The sequence below is a fragment of the Schistocerca piceifrons genome, chromosome 1, assembly GCF_021461385.2.
Source record: "Schistocerca piceifrons isolate TAMUIC-IGC-003096 chromosome 1, iqSchPice1.1, whole genome shotgun sequence".
NCBI classification, from domain to species: domain Eukaryota; kingdom Metazoa; phylum Arthropoda; class Insecta; order Orthoptera; family Acrididae; genus Schistocerca; species Schistocerca piceifrons.
Genome location: NC_060138.1, coordinates 204552507 through 204577061, shown reverse-complemented (window position 1 = coordinate 204577061; position 24555 = coordinate 204552507). Strand labels below are relative to the sequence as shown.

Below are 24555 nucleotides of genomic sequence, written 5' to 3'. Positions count from 1 at the left end.
GACTAAAGGAGCCAACAGAATTGCCAGCTCACCACACAATTGAGCAGCTTGCACAGAAATTTGGTGAGGCTGATAGGACGGTAGCCAACCACATCTAGCCGTTTCTTACCAGGCTTTAGCATTAGAATGATGATATTTTCCCACCACTGTGATGGGACTCACCATCGCTCCAGATGCATTGAAGACAGCAAGGAGATGACACCAATGATCCACTGATAGACGTTTAACCATTTGGGAATGGATACGGTCTAGTCCAGGAGCTGCGTCAGAACAATCGGAGAAGCCACTGAGAAATTCCTGCTCACTGTAGGGAGCATTATATGGCTCATGGTGGCGTGGAGCGAGAGAGAGGTGGTGTTATCCCACCTGCTGTTTTAGGAGACGAAAGGGGGGCAGTAATTCTCAGATGTAGAGGTGCGAGCATAATGCTCAGCAAGACACTCTGCAATTACATCTGGATCGGCAGATACAGCTCCATTCATGGAAATTCCAGGTATACCTGCAGGGGTCTGACATCGGTAAAGGTGCCTAACCTTGGTCCAAACCTGAGAAGGAAAGGTTCGTGTGCCAATGGTGGAGACATATTGTTCCCAACACTCCTGCTTCCGTCATTTGATGAGCTAAGGGACCCTGGTGGGGAGTCGTTCGAAGGCAATGAGGTTCTTCAGAGACGGATGGCACTTATGACATTGGAGGGCCAGACTATGGTCTCTAATGACTGCAGAGGTTTCCAACAACCACCAAGGCACCAACTTACGCTAGGGACAATCTGAAGAACAAGGGATTGAAGATTCAGCTGCAGCAACAATGGTAGTAGTGATGGTGTGGATCACCACATCGATGTTGCCGTACAACCTAGATTCAACAGTCGTAACAGTAGTGAAAGCATACCCATCAGCCTTGGTGAGAGCCCATCTGCGCAAAGTATCCAGGTGAGTGACACAGGAGTAGTGACAGGGAGAGTTCTGAACTCTCCCGAGGAAAGATAGGAGAAGGCCAGGACTGCAAACCGAGAGATCAATGGCTGAGTGTGTGCCATGTGCCACACTGAAATGAGTGCGGGCACATGTATTGAGGAGGTAAAGGTCAAGTTGAGTCAGTAGATGCTCGACATCATTACCGTGGCCAATAATCTCGGTTCCACCCCACAAAGGGTGATGGGCATTAAAATCACCCAGAAGTAGAAAAGGTGGGAGGAATTGGGAAATTAGTGCAGCCAATGCATGGTGCTGTATTTCACCATCTGGAGGGAGGCAGATGTCACAGATGGTAATTTCCTGCATTGTCCTCATCCTAACAGACACAGCATCTAAAATTGTTTGAAGGGGCACAGGTTTGCTACAGACAGAGGTAAGGACATAGATACAAACTCTACAGACTCTACCTAACACTCTGTCACAGTCAGTACGGTTTTTATAGTAGCCCCAATAGCCATGAAGGGCGGGGGTCCACATCGTGGGAAACCCGGTTTCCTGAAGTGCAATGCAAAAAGCAGGTGTAACACTCAAAGAGTTGGGAGAAAAAACTGCCGCACATCTGGTGGAAGATGACACTTTCTGCTGTCTGGGAAGGCATGAAGGGACCAAGGAGGCAGATTACACCTCAGGGTCACCTGCCACCAGCTGCAAGTGTTCGCATCCAGTACCACTGCATCCGAGGTGTCAGTAAGATCTAGGTCCTAAGGGGATGCCAGAGACTCCGCCTAACCCTCAGACGCAGAGCAATTAGGGAGCAATGGTGCGGGGGCCACCGGAGTCTCCCAATTCCTAACAGACTTCTCCTTTTTTTGTGTGCCGCCTCATCACTCTTTAGGGGCTTGCTGGGAGGGCTTCTCTGAAGTAGCTTCAGGGACAGAGGAAGACTGTGAAGCCCTTCGACCAGCAGCTAGTGGCTCCTTCAACCACTGGCTGGTGTCCACTTGTAAAAGCTTTGGGAACAACAGAAGATGTGACCCTAGCCACCAGGAGGGGGGATGAAGATGGGGAGCCCTGAGAGTCCACTGGCGAAATCTTACACAAGGGGTGTAATGGCATCAATGAGGACCATGTCTTCGTAGTGACAGAGTAAGATGATAACATTTGAATAGGGTTCAACCTTTCATATTTCAGTTTAGCCTTGCGGTAAGACAGCCTGTCCAGGTTCTTGTGCTCCATAATTTTATACTCCTTATGGAGTACCATGCTCTCTGGCGAGCAGGGGGAGTAGTGCTCTCCACAGTCGACACAGGTGGGAGGAGGGGCACATGGAGTATTCGGATGCAATGGACATCCCCAATCTCGACATGTGGTGCTGGAATTGCACTGAGAGGACATGTGCCCAAATTTCCAGCACTTAAAGCACCACAGAGGGGGAGGGACGTATCATTTGACACACATTGGCATACCATCAGCTTAAAGTTTTCAGGTAATGAATCACTCTCAAAGGTCAAGATGAAGGCACTGGTAGCAACCCTGTTATCTTTAAGCCCCCTACAGACAAGCCGGTCGGTCGAAGTGAAAATCCCGCTGTTCTGCAACAGGAGGTTAAGATGAAAAATAATTCCCTGGAGCATGTTAAGGCTTTTACGGGGAGTAACCAAAAGAGGAATGTTACCCAGCTTGTCACAGATGAGTAACACCCGGGACTGGGCTAGGGATGCCATCAGAATCAGGACTGAACCATTGCGCATTTTGGGCAGAGCTGTCACTTCCCCAAACTTATCTTTCAGGTGCTCAACAAAAAATAGAGGCTTTGTATTTAGAAAGGAGTTCCCATCAGTTCTGCTGCACACGTGTGCGAGTGTATACCTGTCCTTTTTTCCCCCTAAGGTAAGTCTTTCCGCTCCCGGGATTGGAATGACTCCTTACCCTCTCCCTTAAAACCCACTTCCTTTCGTCTTCCCCTCTCCTTCCCTCTTTTCTGATGAGGCAACAGTTTGTTGCGAAAGCTTGAATTTTGTGTGTATGTTTGTGTTTGTTTGTGTGTCTATCGACCTGCCAGCGCTTTCGTTCGGTAAGTCACCTCATCTTTTTTTTTTTTATATATAATTTTTCCCACGTGGAATGTTTCCCTCTATTATATTGATAACACTAAATAATGAGGTGAATATGGCTCTCTTCTTTCCGTAGCCCCTTGTTCCTCCCACGGTGTAGCTAGGGATGGGAGCAACTTGGGGTCATACATCACATCATTCCTTCTATTTCTTAGAGACTGCTGGGGCCATTCAGTCCCCAGCAAAAGATGATTTTGTCTGCTGCATTCCACGTCATCCACCCCGATGCCACCCTCTTCAATCAGGGGCTCTCCCCCATGGGAAACACCCAGCCACAGCAAAGGCCACCTGGCATGATGGCCATTGCTGGGAGTCACAATGCCCCAAGTTATCGGCATCTACCCCTTGGCATATGTGGGGAGGTTGCAGTTCAGGCATCAGTAGTGCAATCCCTGTGTAGTCAGGCAGCTACAGCCAAGAAGGTACACAATGATCCCTCGACAACAGACTGGCTACCGTGCTGGATACTGGGTGCAGAGAAATCCAACATTGTCATGGGAGCAAAAGAGTACCACTGTGAACGGAAGAAGATGACGTACCCCAGAAGGTGTCCTCGCCCAAATAGCTGAACTGTGGATGGAGTCGCAGAGCTGTAACAATAAGAGGACAGAAGATCTGAATGCACTATGGATATCAGGTGCACCATGTAAGGCACCCTTCTCCAAATGGCCTGCACTTCTATATAGAGTTTTGAAAATGTGAGATCAAACCCTAAAAGGGGACCAGAACTTACTAGGCCGCAAAGTGGGAGAATTCTTTTATTGCCTCTTACAACAGGCAGGAATACCTTGGGTCTATTCTAATCCCCAAATCCGGAGGGGGTGCAGTAATTAGTCATTTAAATTTTGTACAATCTGAGCTGTGAATTGGAAAATAGCATGTCCTATGGAGAGGCCCTCATGAATTTTAAATTGATGTTGACTACGTGTATTGGTTAGAAGAATCGTTCTTGCACACAGATTTTTTTTCTAGTGCCTATGACAAGGTATCAATGATCTTTTTTGATGTTTGCTGCAGGAAACTCTCCACTTTATTGCCAACTTCTTTATTCATTTCTATTATCTGATTTCTGAGTATTTCATTCACAGACTCCAACAATTCCATCTGCTTCCTTTCCCTTTGTACTTCTAGATTTTCCAATTTCCCATGTGGGCTTACGATTCAATGTTCCCACCCTAATAAGTATTTTCTTTTTGTCTGACAGCTCCTCCTAAGTAGTCTGAATTACAGAGGAGGAAGGCATCATGTTACTTTTAGCTGAAACTGCACAGCCTTTTACATAACACTACAGCAGCAGTTGAGGGTGTCCTTGAGCAAACCTAAAGATAGCACCTCAATTGCCGTACTAATCTCCTCAATTTCTGCCAACTATGGCTGCTATCTCCCTCCCGGTTGAAGCTGCTCTGTATACATACTGCAACAGAGATGGATGCTGCTTCTGCTCGGAGAACAATATTGTTGATCTCCTGGTCTCATTTGCCTCACAGAACATTATAGTCTTCACTGCAATTCTGGCAAGAGACCCTTACAAAGTACTACCAAATTGTTCAGTTGGGTCAAGGGTCTTTTTTGTGACAATATTTTGTTGCATTAACAAACTATAGTCAATGTCACAAACTACAAATTTGGGATGACTTAAGGAAGTCAGTTTTCTCAAAATGTCCACATTCTGACTGTCATGGTTTTACTGTTTAATAACAACCCAATTCTGCACATTGCTGCTGCAACTCAAAATAAAACTGTGTGAACTAGAAGAAACATGCAGGTCATAAAAATCAAATGGCTCTAAGCACTATGGGACTTAACATCTGAGGTCATCAGTCCCCTAGACTTAGAATCTACTTAAACCTAACTAACCTTAGAACATCACACACATCCATACCCGAGGCAGGATTCGAACCTGTGCCGTAGCAGTCGCACGGTTCCGGACTGAAGCGCCTAGAACCGCTCGGACACATTGGCTGGCTGCAGGTCATACATCAGTAATTTTGACTACCGACTTAAAAGGCTATATGGAATGTAGTGAAACAAGAGAATGGACAACTAGCCACAGAACAGCACAACATTACTACTGATCTGAATAGAAGGGCTATAAATGATGCATCACATGCAAAAAATATATTTAATAATCATTTCTTAAATATAGTAGAAAGTATGGTGACAAATAGTTCAAGAGAAAAATAACAAAAATATGTTGAAAAAGCAACTCTCATAAAATTCAATCATATGAATGATTGAATCTCCTTCGGAGATTTAGAAAATTTATATTCTCTCAAAAATAAAAGCTCATCTGGTTTGGTGATTGCTTGGTCGATTTGGGGGAGGGGACCAAACAGCGAGGTCATCAGTCCCATCAGATTAGGGAAGGAGTGACACAGAAATCGTCCGTGATAGGAACCATCCCGGCATTTTCCTGAACCGATATGGAGAAATCACAGAAAATCTAAATCAGGACTCAGGTTTGAACCGTCGTCCTCCCGAATATTAGTCCAGTGTGCTAACCACTGCGCCACCTCACTTGGTGTTTTGATGGTGTTTCCAACAGAGTACTACAGACCTTTTCTCACATAATAAGCCCTGTGTTATCTGAAATATGTAATGCATCACTAACTCAAGGCACTTTTCCAGAAAGACTGAAATATGCTGTTGTCAAACCTCTGTTTAAGAAGGCTGATAGGAGAGACGTCAATAACTACCGACCTGTTTCACTACCAACACAATTTCACAAAATTTTTAAGGTGATGTATTCTAGAATAGTATCTCACCTGAGCAACAATAATATCCTCAGAAAATCACAGTTTGGGTTTCAGAAGAGTTGCTCTACTGAGAATCTTAGGTCCACTATTTTTCCTCATATGTAAACAATCCTCCACCTAATATACAACAAGCAGACTTAAGTTCTTTTTTGCTGATTACAATATTATTGTAATCAATGCAAGTATACACACACAAACAGAAGAAATGGTAAACAATGTTCTTAAAGTATCACTGACTGGTTTTCTGTGAATGGTCTCAATCTCAGCTTTAAAAAGACACAACATATTCAGTTCTCTGCATCTAGAGCTGCTACATCCATGATAATTATGACACACGGTAAGGAAATAATAAATAGGTTGGAAACTTTAAAATTCTTAGGTGTCCATATTGATGAGAATTTAAACTTGATAAAGCACATACTTCATACAGCTATATGAAGATGGTATCTCTTCCCAAAAGAACAGATACCATTGATGACTGTGCAGCTTCTCTAGAATGAAATGATAATTAAATCGAAACCCTTAGCTGCCGACAGGTGTTGTTCATATACATCAATGGGGACAGCTGAAAATGTGTGCCCTGACCGGGACTCAAACCCGGGATCTCCCGTTTACATGACAGACGCTCTATCCATCTGAGCCACCAAGAGCACAGAGGATAGTGCGACTGCAAGGACTTATCCCTTGCACACTTCCCGTGAGACCCACAATCCCATCTGTCCACAACCTACATTCGTAGCATTCCTAATAGGTATTTGCCCATTCATTTCAGCTGTCCCCATTGACGTATATCAACAACACCTGTCGGCAGCTAAGGGTTTCGATTTAATTATCATTTCATTCTAGAGAAGCTGCACAGTCATCAATTGTATCTGTTCTTTTGGGAACAGATACCATCTTCATATATAGTTAAAGGCTATCCAGCCATTGACCTCCTCCTGTGCGAATGGGCACGCTTTGCCCGATCTCTTGCAGGACTCGTCAGCTTAGTCTGGCGCAAGTATGTATTAGGAACATTACGAATGTAGGTTGTGGACAGTTAGGAATGTGGGTCTCACAGAAAGCGTGCAAGGGATAAGTCCTTGCACTCGCACTATCCTCTGTGCCCTCAGTGGCTCAGATGCATAGAGCATCTGCCATGTAAGCAGGAGATCCCAGATTCGAATCCCAGTCAGGGCACACATTTTCAGCTGTCCCCATTGATGTATATTGACAACATCTGTCGGCAGCCAAGGGTTTTGAATTAATTATCATTTCACTTCATACAGCCACATTTGCACTTAGAATCACTGCAAATCTTGAGGAGAGGCAAATCAGTAAGCTGACAAATTTTCATTAAATAATGTCACAAGGAATAATGTTCTGGTGTAACTCATCTTTAAGAAAGAAAGTCTACATTGTTCAAAAATGTGCTGTACGAATAATATATGAAGCTCACCCACAATCATCTTGTAGACACCTGACTACTGCTTCATAGTACATTTATTAACCCATTAAGTTCATTGTAAACAATGCACTGCAGTTCAGAAGGAACAATTACACACATAACTACAATACCTGAAGGAAAAATGACATTCATTACTCTACATTAAGGTCACCTTAGTGCAAAAAGGGGTGCACAGTCACAATGCTGCAACTAAAATTTTTGATAACTTACCTAGTGCTACAATATGTCTAACAAAAACAAGGACTTAAAAACGCTCAGCATGGAGCCATAATTACACATTAATCTGTGATCTGAATGCAAAAAAAGCTCATTCCAGATCATTATGATTTATTCTGCAGATGATCCCTGGAATAAGAAACTAACTTAACTAGCAAAAAGCACTAGTCTTATTGGTTACCCTCAAGCCATTATTTGTATGACTCTCACAAAAGAGTAAGACAGACATTAGCTTACTAATACAAAACCTAACATAACTTCCAGATATGAATGGCAACAGATACTTATAATAATTTTTAAGAAGAGAGAAGATGATGAAAGATGTGACAAAGGATACATAGGAGACGAACGAGTGCAATGTTAACAGAGATTCTGTACAAAATTAGTATCATATTTTTTTGAATATGCTAATTGAGTATAGAGTCTTCATAAAGGCTTTTGCGTCTAATGATAAACTGATATCTACATTCTAACAAAGTTATTTTACCTGTTCATGGAAAGATTTGGCATGTCTTAATATTGCAATGGCATCACCAATTAGATTAACTCCCAATTCCTTCAAAAGATCCCTATTTAACTCAAGAACCATATTTAAATGGATTCTGTTTTGACAGAAGCTAGATGCATATGAGGCTGATACATTTGGTGGAATGCCTGCATCCCGGAAGAAATTCATCCATTCATCTGCAACAGGTTCAAAGCGAGAACATTTATTTGATACATATTTTCCAGTGAACCAATACACTATACAATATGTTTGATACTCTCCAAAATATTTTTATTAAAAACAAATTCTCGCACCGATCACAACAGATGTCACATAAAACCACTGCAGGGAATTGATCAGAAGTTTTTTTAAAAAAAAAATTGTAAGATATTAAGTTCCACTGATCATTCTCGGAAACACAATGGTGCTAACTGGCTAAAAATGTCTGTAATGAGGTTCTAATACTGTGTGCACAATATTCTAGCTATCTGTCTGTCTAATCTGCTATGGTTTCATAGAGAGCAAAAATTAAGGTTGTTATACAGTAACATTAGGATTGTTTACATAGGTTTACAAACCATCAGTGCAAAGTATATCACTATTCTATCAACCTTACTGTCTCCTTATTAAGCGTGTTCACAGTTGACTTCATTTTTAGATTTGATGCAGATTGACATTTTAAAAGAATACTACTAATGCAGAAAACAGCAATGAATGCTGGAAATATCTGAGCAAAACCAGCAATTGACCTTTGACTTACACATAAATGTACACATTGCACATATGTACAAACAGTATAAGGGTGTATATTCAAAGAACACCACCAGAATTAACTTACAATATTGGTATGAACACTGTAAAAGCACAAAAGGGGAATATGAAATTGTGAAGTAAAAGCAAGCAACAAATGAATAGTACAAAGCAGAAATCCAACAGAAAATTTGTAACAAACAAAAGTTATACTTTCATAATAAGTAAAACTAAGTCTCACACTCTACAACTCAAGTCACAGCAAAAGAAAAAGTGACTTCTGGAGGAACAAACCAGTAATAACATAGAGTAGACATGTAATTATTCTACATGAGGTGGCATCACCTGACATCACTTTGGAAATCAAGTAGCTGTGGCAACATTACTGCTGACTGCCGTAGCACAACTACCCCAATCAAGCAGGACCACCCTTTGACAAGACCTCGCCTACCAGAACACTGCACATACACCAGCCCAGGACCTGTCTGAGCCAGTTGTAATTCTATTGGGGTGCTGCAATGGAAGTGCACATTGGTTGGCCTATTGGTTTGGTTTTGCTGTGGACTTCGTTCACAGGCAGCCCTTATGTCTACGGTTAGGCTATTACGACCAGCCACTGAGGCACAGTTCTTACACAGCACAGGTAGAGTACATGGAATTCGTTGCGGGGAAGATTTTGAGTGAACGACTGAAGGACTGCACTGAAAGTGAAAAATGAAGCAGCTAGAAAAGTGAACTTATCTATATCTATATATGTACTTCGCCACTGTATGGTGCATGGTGGAGTGTGCCACTACTAGTCATTTCCTTTCCTGTTCCACTCACAAATATATTTACCCCATAAAAGCCCAAATTTCTCTTATCTTCAAGGTCCTTATATAAAATGTAAGATGGGATAGTACCATCATTGTGCAGTCAGTTTCAAATGCCTATTCTCAAATTTTTTTTTTTTTTTTTAACATTGTCTTCCCTCCAGGGAATCGCATTTCAATTCATGAATAATCTCCATGATACTCACATGATCACTGAGCCTATCAGTAATGTGATCACTGAGCCTATACAGTAACAAATCTAATGGCTCGTCTCTCAATTGTTTCAGTGTCTTCTTTTAATCCGACATGGTGGGGTTCCCAAACACTTAATCAATACCCAAGAATGGGTCACGCTAGAGTTCTGTATGTGGTCATCTCCTTTATAGAGAGCTACACTTTCTTAAAACTCTGACAATAAGTTGACCATTTGCCTTCCCTACTACACCTTTATGTACTCATTCCATTCATACTGCTTTGTAACATTATGGCCAGATATTTAATTGAAGTAGCTGCGTCAGGCAGCAGATTACCAATGCCGTGTGTTTCCTACTCATATGCATTAACACACATTTTTCTGCATTTAGAACAAGTTGCCATTCAACCAACTAGAAATTTTGTCTAAGTAGCTTGTATTCACCAACAGTCACTCAACAATGACACCTTCCCATGCACCACAGTGTCGTCAACAAACAGCTGTTAACTGCTGCTCACCTTTGCCATTAGACCCCACTCGTATAATGTGGCGAGGATTAGATGTCGCCAGGTAGTGTCATACGCTTTTCGTAAATCAAAAAAGACAGCAACCAGGTGTTGGCATCTGGAAAAGGCTCTTCAGTCACCGGCGGGTGTCATCTTTCCCACTAGCAGAAACCTGGGAAGGGGGTGACCCAAGAGACCCCTACCAACCTATCGAGAGGAGCCAAAGAAGATTTACGCTTCTCTGGCAGAGAAGTGGGAACTGATATTCCCGATGGTTGGGAGGTGGGGGTTGCTCCCAAAGTAGGTGGTGAAGGAGCAACAGGAAGGGAAGTGCCCCCCACCCTCAACGGGGCAGGTGTAGGCTTCCGGCTCTGAGAGGTGACTGGGGTTGGCGGAGCTGATGGGCCTAGAACTGTTGTAGCGGCGGCGTAAGACGATTTCATATGTACAGAGTGTAGGCGTTCAAATTTCCTCTTAGCCTTAGTGTAGATCAGGGTCCTGTACTCCATGATTTTCCTTTCTTTCTGGAGAATCCTGCAGTCAAGCGAGCAAGGCGATTGGTGCTCTCCACAGTTGACACAGATGGGAGGGGAGGCACATGGAGTATTGGGATGTGATGGGCATCCACAATCTCAACATGTGACACTGGAAGTACAGAGGGAAGACATATGACCAAACTTCCAGCACTTAAGGCACTGCATCGGGTGGGGGGGGTATGTATGGCTTGACGTCACAGCAGTAGACCATCACCTTGACCTTCTCAGGTAATGTGTCACCCTCGTAGGCCAAGATGAAGGCAATGGTGACAACCTGCTTATCCCTCAAATGCGGGTGGATGCACCAGACGAAATGGACACCTCGCTGCTCTAAATTGGCGCGCAGCTCATCGTCAGACTGCAAGAGAAGGTCCCTGTGAAATATGATACCCTGGACATATTTAAGCTTTTATGTGGTGTGATGGAAACAGAAACATCCCCCAACTTGTCAGAGGCTAGTAGTGCCTGTGACTGGGCAGAGGATGCTGTTTTGATCAAGACCGCCGACCCTGAAGTCATTTTGAACAAGCCCTCCACCTCTCCAAACTTGTCCTCTATATGCTCCACAAAAAACTGAGGTTTCATTGACAAGAAAGATTCCATACCTACTCTCATACATAAGGGGTGAATAAGCTTCACTGCCACTTTAGCCTGGCATTCATCCCATGGTGTAGCCGGGGGAGGGGGGGGTCGTATTTCTTAGCACTCAAGTTAGACCTTGACCACTTAGAGACCGCTGGTGTTTGACCACCAGCAAGAGATGACGTGCTATGCTTCATGGCATGCCATCCACCCTGATGCCACCCACTCCGACCAGGGGCCCTCCCACGGGCACCACCCAGCCGCAGCAAAAGCCACCTGGCAGGATGGCCATTGCCAGGAGTCAAAATGGCCCAGGGTGACGGGCATCTACTCTTCAGCATACGTGGGGAGTTAACATTACAGGCATCAGCAGAGCAATCCCTGTGTGGTTAAGCGGCTACAACCAACAGGCAACATGGCCCACCACAATGGCCTGGCTATTGTGATGGATATCAGGCACAAATGGACTAAGATGTCAATTACAGTCAACAGTGCACAAAGTTACACTGCACAGAGGGTGAAGGAAAATGCACCCAGGAGGGTGACCTCACCCAACACTGGAGAATGAGTGGAAGTGCAGATCCACGCTGGCAAAGTCTGCGACAGGTCTCAGCACGTGATGGACACTATGCACCATATAAGGTGCTCTTCCCCAATTGACTCGCTCTTTGGGAAAATTTTGAACAAATGGAGGTCAAACCCTACAGCAGATCATCATATAAAGGCCCAAACATGTGAGGCTCCTTTTAGTCGTCTCTTAAGACAGGCCTATTATAATCCCCGGACCCACAGGGGGGAGGTAAAATGAAAAACCAGATCAGCTCGATGGCATTGTCTGCTAGCACCAGAGGCAGCTTTTCAGCAAGTTTAAGGTCTTACCGCAGGGTGGCCAAATTGGGGCAGTCCAGTAGCATGTGAACCACTGTCAGATGGGCACCACACCAACAACAGGGTGGATCCTCACATCATAGGATTTGGCCATGGGTCATCCAAGTGTGGCCAATGTGAAGTCGACAGAACAGTACACCCCCACAACAAGCAGTTTGTTCAAAGAAACCAGGACAAACCAATCTGTGTTCCAAGCTTCCAACAATTGATAGCATAGTCAACTGAAGTCCCCATTCCGGTACCTCCATCTTCAAAGTCGCAATCTTGGTAGCCAACTTGGCCGACACATCGGCATGTTCATTCCCTGGGATCCCAATGTGACTTGGTGCCTTGACACAGATAGCCAACAATCCAGCTTGATGGAGTAAGAAAGGAGATCCTGGACAGCCACAACCAATGTTTGTTGAAGGTAGCACTGGTCGATAGCCTGATGCAGTTCTGGTGCACTGTTGCGGGAGCTGGATCTCTCTGTCAGGAAAGAAGACACGGTAGTTCTGATGCACAGAAGAGCAGTGAATGTGTATAGCATAGTTGAGCAGCAGTTGGCATCCGAACTGTAGTGGAGTTACCCCAGCCTCTGCAAGTAGTCTGTTCACAGCATTGGTCCAAAAAGCAACTGTCATCAACTGGACCCAACAGTGGTGTATCAGGTCGAGCATCCATAATGCTGAAGGTGATGCCAAGCCGCATGTCACACTCCCATGATTAATATGGCACAGGATCAGAGCTTTGTAGAGCCACAAGAGTGTAGAGCAGTCTGCACTCCAGTTGGTGTTACTGAGGCAGCATAGTGTATTATGGTGTGGCCAGCACATTTGTTTAAGTTGGCGAAGATGGGGAAACGACGTCAACTGGGCATCGAAGACCAGTGCCAGAAAATTACAAGACTCCATCACAATGAATAACTGATCACTGGTGTAGAGTTCTAGTTGTGGATGGCACTGTTCCTCACAGAAAGATTGGATAAGAGGTGGCAGGCATCCACATAGTCCCCATTTGCCCATTTGTGCCTGAGACAGCACTGGGAGCAGCAAAGGTGAGGCAGCTGTTGACCATGCACTCAACCCATAAAACTGGTAAGGGCTGCACTCCAGTAACTGTTAGGGCCAGTGTGCGCCTTGTCTGGTCTGCATAATCAAAGTAATTTTGCCTTCTTCCAAGTCTTGGGGCACTGTCTACCAAACCAGATCTGACTGAAGTAAGACAGAAGCTTGCCTTTGGCTCCAGGGCACAGGTGACAGAGCCCAATATAATGAATCTAACTCATCACAATAAAGGATGACAGCCAAAAACAGTTGCAGGATAGAATTTTTTTATTAAAATTCTTGACCAAGGTTTCGGTACATATAAATATATCTTCATCAGAAGTAAAACTTCTAAAATTACATCATGCACTGGAGAATAATAAAACAATTATGCCAAAAGGTGTCGTCAATAATTAAAATATTATTATTCTCCAGTGCATGATGTAATTTTGGAAGTTTTACTTCTGATGAAGGTATATTTATATGTACCGAAACCTTGGTCAAGAATTTTAATAAAAAAATTCTATCCTGCAACTGTTTTTGGCTGTCATCCTTTATTGTGAAGAATTTTAACAGTTGCTGCTGCAGCCATGTTTAAAATCTTGAATCTAATTCAGTCATGCAGCAGTGTATCTGACCATGGACAGAGCTGTTTCCAATTTCCACATGGAGAATGAAAGATTATAGACCTCTTCTCTACACAAGAAGTGGAGCCTCAGAATCTCTGCAAAACAGCTGAGGTCATAAGTGCCCTCACAGTAAAAAATCATGTCTCTAGACACATCCACCAAGACTCCATTTTTCAACAAGGCCATAGGAGGAGGTGTACTGCCTTTACTTGAAACCCACCTTTTTGAGACCTGAACTTACACAGTGTAAGTTGACCAATTAATGGAAGCTGCAAATTCCTTTTGGAGTTCCTCTTCTGTTCTTTTATCACTTGCCTCACTTGTGCTCTTGCAAGAAGGAAGAAATTTTTCTGTAGGTAGATGGTGTTCGAAAGCTGCATTGCCTGGCTCCAATGGACGAGTGACACTTGTCATTCCACCAAGGCACAAGCATCTTCTGAGGCGATGGCTGGACTGGGGAATAGAATCTGCAACTGCTTGTTGGACCACACATGTGACATGGCAAACCATCTCTTGGGCACAATCCTTTTGTTCAAAGGTGGTCTGCTGACGGTATCGCAACCAATTTGCCCTTTGAACCATCCATCTTCGCAGCTCCTATTGACCATCGTCCATGACAGCATACAAATCCATACTGGAAATTTGTCACTAAAATGCATATCTGTGGCTACTTCGACTGAACTGAGTCAGCAATAACTGGGAAGCAAAAACGAACATCATTGGCTGAAGATGACTCTGTAGCAGTAGAAAAGTGTGTCATCTGACCAGAGTTCAAAAGGCAGATAGTCTCTGTATGGATGCAGCACTCCATAATTCAAAACCTGGAGCAACTGGTACCTGTGCCCCAAAGCGCATTGTGTGCACTGAAGTCACCCATAAGAAAGAATGGGTGGGAGAGTGCCCGAAGGCGTTCTGTTAATACATTTGCATCCAATGGATCTCGAAGTGGAAAATATAAAGAAAATACTAACTGGTGTGAGAATTCCAAATGCAACTGCTTGTACAGTTGTGGCATGAGGGACGGGAAAGGATTGGCATCTGTCATCAATAAAAACAACCACTCAACCCTAAGCCCAGTCTCCAGTACCATCGTTCTTCCTGTAGGGGTGGTAGCCCCTTAATAGAGGTGTGTCAGTGACTTTAAAATGAGTTTCTTGTAAGTAGGTGCAGAACAGTCTCTCCTCAGCCTGGAGCTGCAATTCTTCCAAATGTGATTGGTATCCATTTAAGATACACTGAAACAGGGAAGTTCCTGTTGGAGCCATTGATTAGTGATGGTTGTCTTTGTCCTATTCCCTCCATTGTGGTGACTTACCTGAGAAAACAGGGGGAACGTGAGATGGATCCCAGTTTTCTGGTTTCTCCATAAGGATACCTGGCATTAACCATAACATCAGCAATGGAAAGCGATGTTGCTAACTGACGTGCTAACTGATCCAAAGATTTTTTCTGCCACTTTCTTTGAATTTGAACAACTTTTGATTTGATGTTTTTCCTTACTTATGGGGGTAATCATATGCATGAGCAGAGGAAATGGCTTTATGGGCTTCTGGTGGTGATATGAGGCTGAGGCTCCAGTTCCATCATTTATGGATTCTGGATGATTTCGGGTTCAAGTGTAGCTTTTCCCCAGTGAGTATACTGACAAGTGTACATACTTGTACTTGAATCTGTGATGGAGGCATCACACTTGGCGACTGGCTTCTCAAGAGACAATGCAAAGGAAATAAGAAACATTGGAGGCTGCATAGCTTTGAAAGCTTTTATGGTTTCATCATAGGGTGTGCACCTAGTGACTCAATTCCTTTGTTCTCCTTTTCTCATTGTATACACCACACTTCCTGTTCTTCACTGCATGAACCCCGGGACAGCTTATACACTTCAGAGGAAGTGTATAAGAGTAGCCCGATTCAAGAATTGACTCTCTACACTTTCCACTCATAGCCCTCCCATTACAAATCTTAGTGGTAAGAACAAATCTTTGACATTTGGAGCATCGCAATGGGTTGGGAACAAATTGCCAAACCTTAAGGTAGACACAGCATACGAGAATATGTTCAGGTGAAAATTACAATAAATGTTACAGTTTTTTCCAGTGTGCCACTAATTCTCCTCACATAGATCTGCATGTTCTTGATACCCTTATTTTTCTACTCTTTACATAACTCTTTAGGTCTGTGTCCATTATAACGGAGCAGATAGCCACCCTTACAGAAGTTAACAGTGTTATGCAAGTCAACAACAACAGGGTACTCAAGCACTTGCATCCCAAAAGCTTAAGTTTCTCGGTTTGACATGGCATTATGAAGTAGTTAAATACTTTTTCAAAGGATCCAGCAATATCCTTTAATGCCTTGTAAAAAGTTACACCTTCTCAAAGGTTCCCTCTGTTTTCTTGAATACAATTAAAGTGTTGTGGCAGATTAGTGTATTATTACTATAAATCTGAGGCTTCTTCTCAGGCATACTGACCAACCAAACTCTCCTTGTTGGGTGGGTGTAGCTATTACCTGCTGGTACACCCATTTTGTCAGGGGTAGATGTGAACTGAAGTCACTCCATAAAGATCCCAGAGCCCTCTAGGGAAATAAATGCCTAAGCAATCCTTATATAACTTCGGGGAGGGGGAGGGGGGCAGGTGTTCTGGAGGTTACCCACTAAAGACCATTGTAGTCTAGGCAGTGAAGTCAAGACTACCATTCTCCAAAACACACAATGTTCCACTACCACACCTGGTAACAGTTCCTGCAGCATGCCCAGAGTTTATGGTAGAAGAGGTCAGGTGGCAAAGGTCAGACAGCGCTAGCCAGTCCGCAGATCAGGAAATGCATGACTGCTGTACCTGTATAAAACCACTGTTGGTGGAGCTCCATGGGACACAGCCTTTCCTTCCCTAAGCGTACCACAAGCTTGAAGAGGACCAGACTGGCAAGATTCGGAGAAAAAATCTAGCGCTCCTCATGAGCAGTTTTATTTGGGCGAATGTCGTCAAGGTCCTACACCAACAGGTTGTTCTCCCTGGACTATGTGGGCTACTGAAAATTCACAAGGATGGATCCCCTCTTCACCCCATATTAAGTAACACTTGAGTGACTACCTAGTGTTTGGCTAAATATCTTACTTCTGTGTTGAGACATCTCTTAGGAAAATGTGACCGTCACACGCACTCAGCAATTTTCCAACCTTCCTGCTTCTGGCAGTACATTGACAACATATTTATGATATGGCTTTGTGGAACGGCAACACTACCTATGTTCCTCCTAGCATCTGAACTATCTCCACTTGAGTATTAAGTTCATCGAGGAAGTGGAAAATGATGGCTACCATTTCTGGATGACATGGTTAAAACAAAAGCCTGCAAAACACTGGAAGACAGCACTTGTCGGAAACCGACTCATACAGAGTTATTTTTCCAGGCCAAACGACATCATCACTGTGCATAATGTTATAGGGTCTTATGCTCCCTGGTACACGGAGCACATGCAGTCTCAGACTCTGACAGCCATCCAGGTGATTTGCAACACCTAAGACCAGTGTTCCAACGGAAGGATGGATGGGTGAGGTAAAAGGGAGCAAACTATGAAGTCATCGGTCCCTCAATCATTTGTGTGTCGAGCCGGGAACAGTTCCCAGAGAGGAAGGGCACAGAAGACAAATCCCAATGAACCTGACCTTATCTGAGAATCAAGAAAACAAAGAGGTAGAAGAATGTATAAGTGAGAGAAAAGCAGCTGGAGACCTCTGGGACATGATATGTGACAGGAGATGCACTTTCTGCATCTAACTGGTGCTTCCCCAACTAGCATTATCACAAGAAAACTAGCACCACAGGTAAGTGGTTAGATCTCAGAAAGGAGAACAACAATCACAAGACAGTAAACTGATGACAAATGTAAAAGAATAAGAAGAATTAAAAAGGTGGGAAGGGCAGGAGCTAGGCCTGACCACTGAGAAAAGATAGCCATGGTCCCCTGGGTCAGAGAAGGCAACAGAGCACCCTCGCAATTCCTCAAGCAGCAAATGAGGCTAATGTGGCCTACCACAAAGAGAGGACTATAAATCACCTTGACATGTAAAATACAAAACCAGACAAGCCACTTTATCACTGTCCACTAGCACCAGATGCAGCGTGTCACCAACCTCAACATTTTGCCTTAAGGTGGCCAAATTAGGGCAGTCCAGCAGGATGGGGACATCCTCAGACAGGCAGCACACTGGCAGTGGGGTGGATCCTCACTTTTGAGGATATGGGCATGAGTCAGGCAGGTGTGGCCAATGGGAAGCTGACAGAGAACAGTAGAGTCACTGCGAGAAACACGAAAGAAAGACTGCCACATGGTCATTAACTCCTTCTTTCTTGTTCACAGTTTACTCAGAGCAACCAGGCACACCAATGCATTCGAAGTCTCCAACAATTGATGGCATAGAGTGGACTGAAGGTCCTTTTCTTGTATCACCATCTCCTAAGTCAGCCAACTTGGCCAATGGGTCAGCATGTTTGTTCCCTGGGATCCCAATATGACCTGGGCTCCAGAGAAAAACAACCAACCATCCAGTTTGGTGCAGGTCACAAAGCAGATCCCACATGGCCACAAAACAATGGGTGTCGAGGGTAGCACCAGCTGATAGCCTGAAGAATACTCAGGAGGTAAAATTGTCTCAGCAGTTTAAGATTGAAGGCTGAGGGCTCAAGTGAATGGCTATCAATTCTGCAGTGAATACACTGTGTCCGTTTGGCAGGGTGCATAGTTCACCATGCCCTGCACGTTTATAGGCAAAGCTAGTTCATCCACTGACCATAGAGCCATAAGGTCATAGCACTTCCGTACCTAGATTTGAATCAAGGATGGCCACGAACAGGTGGCAAAAAGCCATGAGGTCAACTGTCTTTTGGTAAAAAGCATAGATCAAGGCAGATTTGAAGATGGCTACACACCATGGAGGCATATACGATTACTCCTTAATAAGAAATGACTATGGGGTAGTAGGTTTTCAAAGGATATATCTCCCATATGAAATGCAATCGCGATTCAAGCCCTGTGCCTCTGTTGTGAGAGGTGGACCTCCCTACCAGCAAAAAGGACATGGTAGTTCAGATGTGTGTAGCAGAGCAGCAGTTGTGGGTGTTTGATATATAGGGTAGGGGGTGAGGGGATGGACAGAATGGTGTGGGGAGGGGGGGGGGGTGATCCCAGCTTCTGCAAGTCGGCTTTTCACAGGACTGGCACTGTCACAAGTCGGATGCTACAATGTTGTACAGATTGCAGCATCTGCAATGCTGAAAGGTGTTGCCAAGCCATATACCTCACTCCCATAATCAAGATGGGACAGAATCAAAGCTCCGCAGAGCCACAAGAGTATACAGCATCCTGTGCTCCACCTGGTGTTACTGAGGCTGCAAAGAATATTAAGGTGTGACTATCATGTTTCCTTCAGTTAGTTGGTTGGCTGGTTAGATTGTTTAGGGTGTAAAGGGACAAAACTACAAGGTCATCTGTCCCTTTTTCCTGGAGCAAACAAGGTGCTAGGTAAGACAACACCCAAATTTAGTTCAAGCAAGTAAAAGGGGTTAAAACGAATGGGGAACCACAACAAAAGAGAAAACAAAAGAAACGAACAAGAAAAGGGGAAAACGTATACCACAAGGAAAAGTTGACAAAGGTACTAAAGTCAGAGAGCAGATGGTCTGGGCTGGCTGATCATAAGAATAAAAGAGGATGAGCCAGCCACTCTGCAATGCACTAAAATGTCCAGCCCAAAAAAACAAGGTGAGATGAATACACTCAAGGAAAAGATGAACACAAAGACAAAGAAATGCAATGAAAGGGTGACAGAGAATTAAAATGGAGGGAAGGTGGAGGAAGGCCAGACACCCACCCATAGATGGTACAATTAAAAAAAACCTCAAGAATAAAGCGTACAACTAAATCTGCTGATGAGGCACTCAAAGAAAAGAGGAACACCAAGACAAACAAATGCAATGAAAGGGAGACAGAGAATTATAATGGAGGGAAGGTGGAGGAAGGCCAGACACCCACCCATAGATGGTACAATAAAAAAAACCTCAAGAATAAAGTGTACAACTAAATCTGCTGATGAGGCACTCAAAGAAAAGAGGAACACCAAGACAAACAAATGCAATGAAAGGGTGACAGAGAATTAAAATGGAGGGAAGGTGGAGGAAGGCTAGACACCCACCCATAGATGGTACAATAAAAAAAAACCTCAAGAATAAAGTGTACAACTAAATCTGCTGATGAGGCACTCACTCAAAGAAAAGAGGAACACCAAGACAAACAAATGCAATGAAAGGGTGACAGAGAATTAAAATGGAGGGAAGGTGGAGGCCTTGGAAAGAAGGCCAGACGCCCACCCTTAGATGGCACAATAAAAAAAACCTCAAGAATAAAGCGTAAAACAATCTGCTGTTGAGGCATTGTTGCCCAACACCATAAGCAGGGTGCTGGGAAGCGTAAAATTCCGATGCAGACTGGCTAAAAGTGGGCAGTCAAACAAGATGTAAACAACAGGCATAGGGGAGCCACAGCGACACCGAGGTGGGTCCTTGTGACGGAGGACGTGACCATGTCTTAGCCACATAAGGCCGATGCGGAGCCAGCAAAGGACAACAGATTCCCTGCGAGTGATTCGCATGGATGACCACCACACATTTGTTGTCTCCTTGATAACACGGAGTTTATTTGGTGTACAGAGGGTGTGCCATTCAGTATCCCGGATCGTGAAAACTTTGCAGTGACAGCTGCGGAGGGCAGGGGTCTGCATTGCTGGGAACCAAGTTTCCTGGAGGAGGATGCGAAAAAAAATGGGGGAAATTCATGTGAGACATCGTAACTCACCCAGGTTGTGGCAAAACTGCTACAGTTCTGCTGGAGGATCTTGCTATCAGTATCTTGTGGAGACATTATACATTGGTTCCAAACCACAGTGAGTGAGTGATTGTGAGTGTGTGTGTGTGTGTGTGTGTGTGTGTGTGTGTGTGTGTGTGGAGGGGGGGGGGAGGGGCGGGTTGGAAGACGGTGGAAGGGAGGGGGGAGGGGAGGATGTGGAGTGGGCAGGGGCCACTAGGGACACCATCCCAAATAAAGAGGCATAATGTGCGACACGGGGGCCACCGGAACCGCCTATTTGGAGGACTGCTTCTTGTCCTCTTTCCCCTTACATGATTTCAATGTCTGTGAAGGTTTGTCTGCCACAGGTTCTGCGACAGATGAGCAATGCAATGTCCTACAATTTGTGGCTCGTGCTGGTTGGTGTCTATTTGTAGATAAGCAGATTCATGGAGAGATAGTGTCCCAACTGACTCCTTCCTGGTAAAAAATGCTGGAGTAGGGCACTGCTCCTCCTGCCGGGGGATGCAGACTCACGTCCCCAGTGGGCAAGAAGTCAACACTCCCAAAGGTGGAGTCAGGGAAGCAGGAAGAGGATGGCCCTAACCTACCTGGAAAGCAGATGCAGTTTAGTGACCCCAAGGGCTTGACAGACAACACGGACATGTATGTAGGATGGAGATGACCATATTTCTTCTTGGCCTCTTCATATGTAATTCGACCAAGAGCCTTGAACTCTTTGATTTTCTTTTTCCTTTGGAAGATGGTGTAGTCCAGAGGGGCACAAAGAGCATTCATGTGCAACCGATGTCCACAATCCTTACAGATGGGACTGCTGCTGCAACTTGAAGACATGTGCCTGACACACTTGCATTTGTAGCAGCGCATGAGAGGGGGGGGGGGGGGGGGGGGGATATGGCTCCACATTGCATTGATACACAATCACCTTGAACTTTCCAGGCAGTGAGTCATCTTCAAAGACTAAGATGAAGGCTCCAATATCAACCCTATTTTATTTGGTTCCAGCTGGACATGACAGACAAAATGCACATCCTGTCACGCGAAACTGACAACCAACTTGCCATCCGCCTGCAAAATGAGATCGCAGTGGAAGATTATACCTTATACCATACTGAGACTGTTATGGAGTTACAGTTACAAGAATGTCACCCAGCTTGTAACAGGTGAGCGGTACCCATGACTGATCAAGGGAGGCCATTTTAATCGGAAAGGAGCCACTTTTCATTTTTTAAATTGCTACTTCTTCCCCAAACCTGTCCTTGAGGTGGTCAACAAAGAACAGTGGATTTTTAGTAAAAAAAAATTCTCATTGATCCTTGAACAAGTAAGTACTGGGGGCAATATTTCTTCTTCCTCCCACAGAGTAGCCAGGGAAGGAAACATTTTGGGGGTCACATTTCTCTGGGTTGCAATAAGTCTTACCTACAGAAGAGATTACTGGGGCTGTGCAGCCACCAGCAGAAGAGAATTTAACTCTGAATGAGGGCTCTCCCAAGGGGTGTCACCACCTACAACAATGGTTACCTGGCCAATAAACTATTGCTTGGAGTCCTCTTGCACCAGACATGGCAGGCACATACTGATAGGCATGCATGGGGAGTTTCCAGCTAAGGCACCAACAGTGCAATCTCTGCAGAGTCAGGGGGCTACCACTGTACCACTGCGCAGGTACTTGACCCCACCTCCCCCCCCCTCTCTCCACACACACAATGGCTATCACACACTGGATTATGGTGTAGAATGTTCACAAGAAAGGAAGGGTACAAAGCAAGAAAGGCATAAATGTGAATATATGTCGTGTTGGACAACCTTCCACATACAGTCCACACTTCTGCAAAATCTGGAAAAGAAACAGCAGGTCAAACCCAACTAGAGGGGCTATTTAGTTAAAAATTAAAAGTTGTAGTGTGCTGGAAGGGAAGAATATGAGTGTTCAAAATCACAAACCAAATCCAAGTACAATCAGCACCAAGAATAATACCATCCAATTCAAAGGCAGATGGGGAAAAAGAATAATTGACGGATAGATTTAAAGAAAAGAAAAGGAAGCAGCACTGCAACATCCAGGGTCCTGTGATTGCCAAGCATGTACTCACAAAAGAGAGAGAAGCCTTCTTGGGGTTCTCCAGAAGGGTCATTCTGATAAACAGGTGCATAATTCATTATGGTCAATGTGAAGGGATGAATAATGACTTGGAGGCAACTGCAAGGGTAAGTGTTCACAGATCTCGAAGTGCGCATTTTAAACTCCATGTTTACTTGACACTTTTTTTCTTGTTTTGGCCCACAGAACCTCCTCCCAAAGTATGGAAAGCAAAGTTGCAGTAAATGAAACTTGTTTCACAGTATCGAAGACGAAGTGCTCATAACTCTTAAGGTATGCATTTAGAGCTTATGATTACTAGACTATTTTGCTTTGAATAATCATTCCTGTTGTATCTCTGAATACTGACCATTACTCCTAGGACACCTTTATATTGAGCTTCTCCAACACTATGTTGCACTCAGGAACATTGAAGGCTTTAAATAAGTCTAAAGGAATGCCAATGGCATTTTGTTTTTGTGCACTGTTTCTACGGCATTTTACATTAAATCGAAGATGTCACTACACCTCTATTTGTTTTTCTGAATCCATGCTGAGTATCAGTGAGAATTTTGCTTTTGTCCAGAAATTTCATTACCCAATGATAAATTCCTTTTTGTATGATTTTGCTAAACCCTGATAATGACAGTTTTCTATACTTCATTCACTCCCTTTCTTATGAATAAGGACAACTTTAACAATTTTTACAGTCTGGAAACGTGCCTGTCAGAAAAATGGACAATATCAGCAAGATGCACTGAAATGTAATATAATGTGTTATGATGTAATCTGGATTAATATCAATTCCAGTTGATGCATCATGGATATTTCATCTGGTACTATTTCAAATATATAGACTGGTGAGGAAGAAGAGTTTAGTTTGTTTCTACTATCTCCTTTGTCTCTATTAAATTTTATGTAATATCTACGTAGTAACACGTGAAAAGATTTGCAATATGTTGCGGAACAATAACACCCTTGCTCTCAAGGTTCAGAATGGTATTTTGTCTGGCTTATTACTCTCCTGTACACCTGAACATATTTCTGATAGTAAGTGTTCCTTGGAGGGGATATGTCACTATTTTTTTCTGTATTTGTGGGATTTCTTTCTCCTGCCATTTGTGATTCTGATACATTTACCAACCATCTGTTTGCTTCTTTAGTTGTGCCTCTTATCAACTGTGTTTTGAGCTGGAAAGCAATTTCATAGTAATCACTAAAGTTGCAAGAGAATATCTCAAACTTTTAGTTGGTGTCATCTTTATGCAAAACTTATTCCCATCTTGCTCGTGGTAATATAGTTGAAGGTTTCTACATTATATATACTGAACTTTCTCGCTGTTGCATTTCTTTTATAGTTTTGGGTGGGCAGTGAGTAGCTTGGGGAGGTAACAACTTGAGTTTTATGATTAATAAGACTTGTATTTACAAATTTTGCAGTACAGGTTGTATTCACAAATATCTGATCCAGAGCAGTAGTAGTAGTTTCCATAATTCTTGTTTAGGTTCTTACAATCTGCTTCAAGTTGAAAGTATCCCTAAGGTTGAGCGATAGTTCTTTTCTTTTGCTGGTTCCAATAAAATATCTGTTCAAGTCTCCAAACAGTACTACAGATTTCTTGTCCAGAATAATCCAGTTTAGTACATATACAAGCTTATTCAGGAATGAGTCAAACTTTACATTTTACAGAGCATTAGATACATGTTACAACTGTACTGGTATCACTGAGCTTAATGAGTATCAG

General features: G+C 43.7%; 1 protein-coding gene across 4 annotated transcripts in view; it reads right to left on the bottom strand.

The window, feature by feature from the left end:
* Nucleotides 1-24555, bottom strand: part of LOC124802633 — a 221811-nt gene that overhangs the window by 186150 nt on the left and 11106 nt on the right. For all 4 annotated transcript variants that reach the window (XM_047263557.1, XM_047263533.1, XM_047263542.1 and 1 more), the window contains exon 2: nt 7938-8134. Coding sequence is in view for 3 of the 4 variants with exons in the window: in XM_047263533.1 (XP_047119489.1) it covers nt 7938-8134 (197 nt within the window). In the remaining variant the exon portion in view is untranslated. The remainder of the gene's footprint in view (nt 1-7937; nt 8135-24555) is intronic.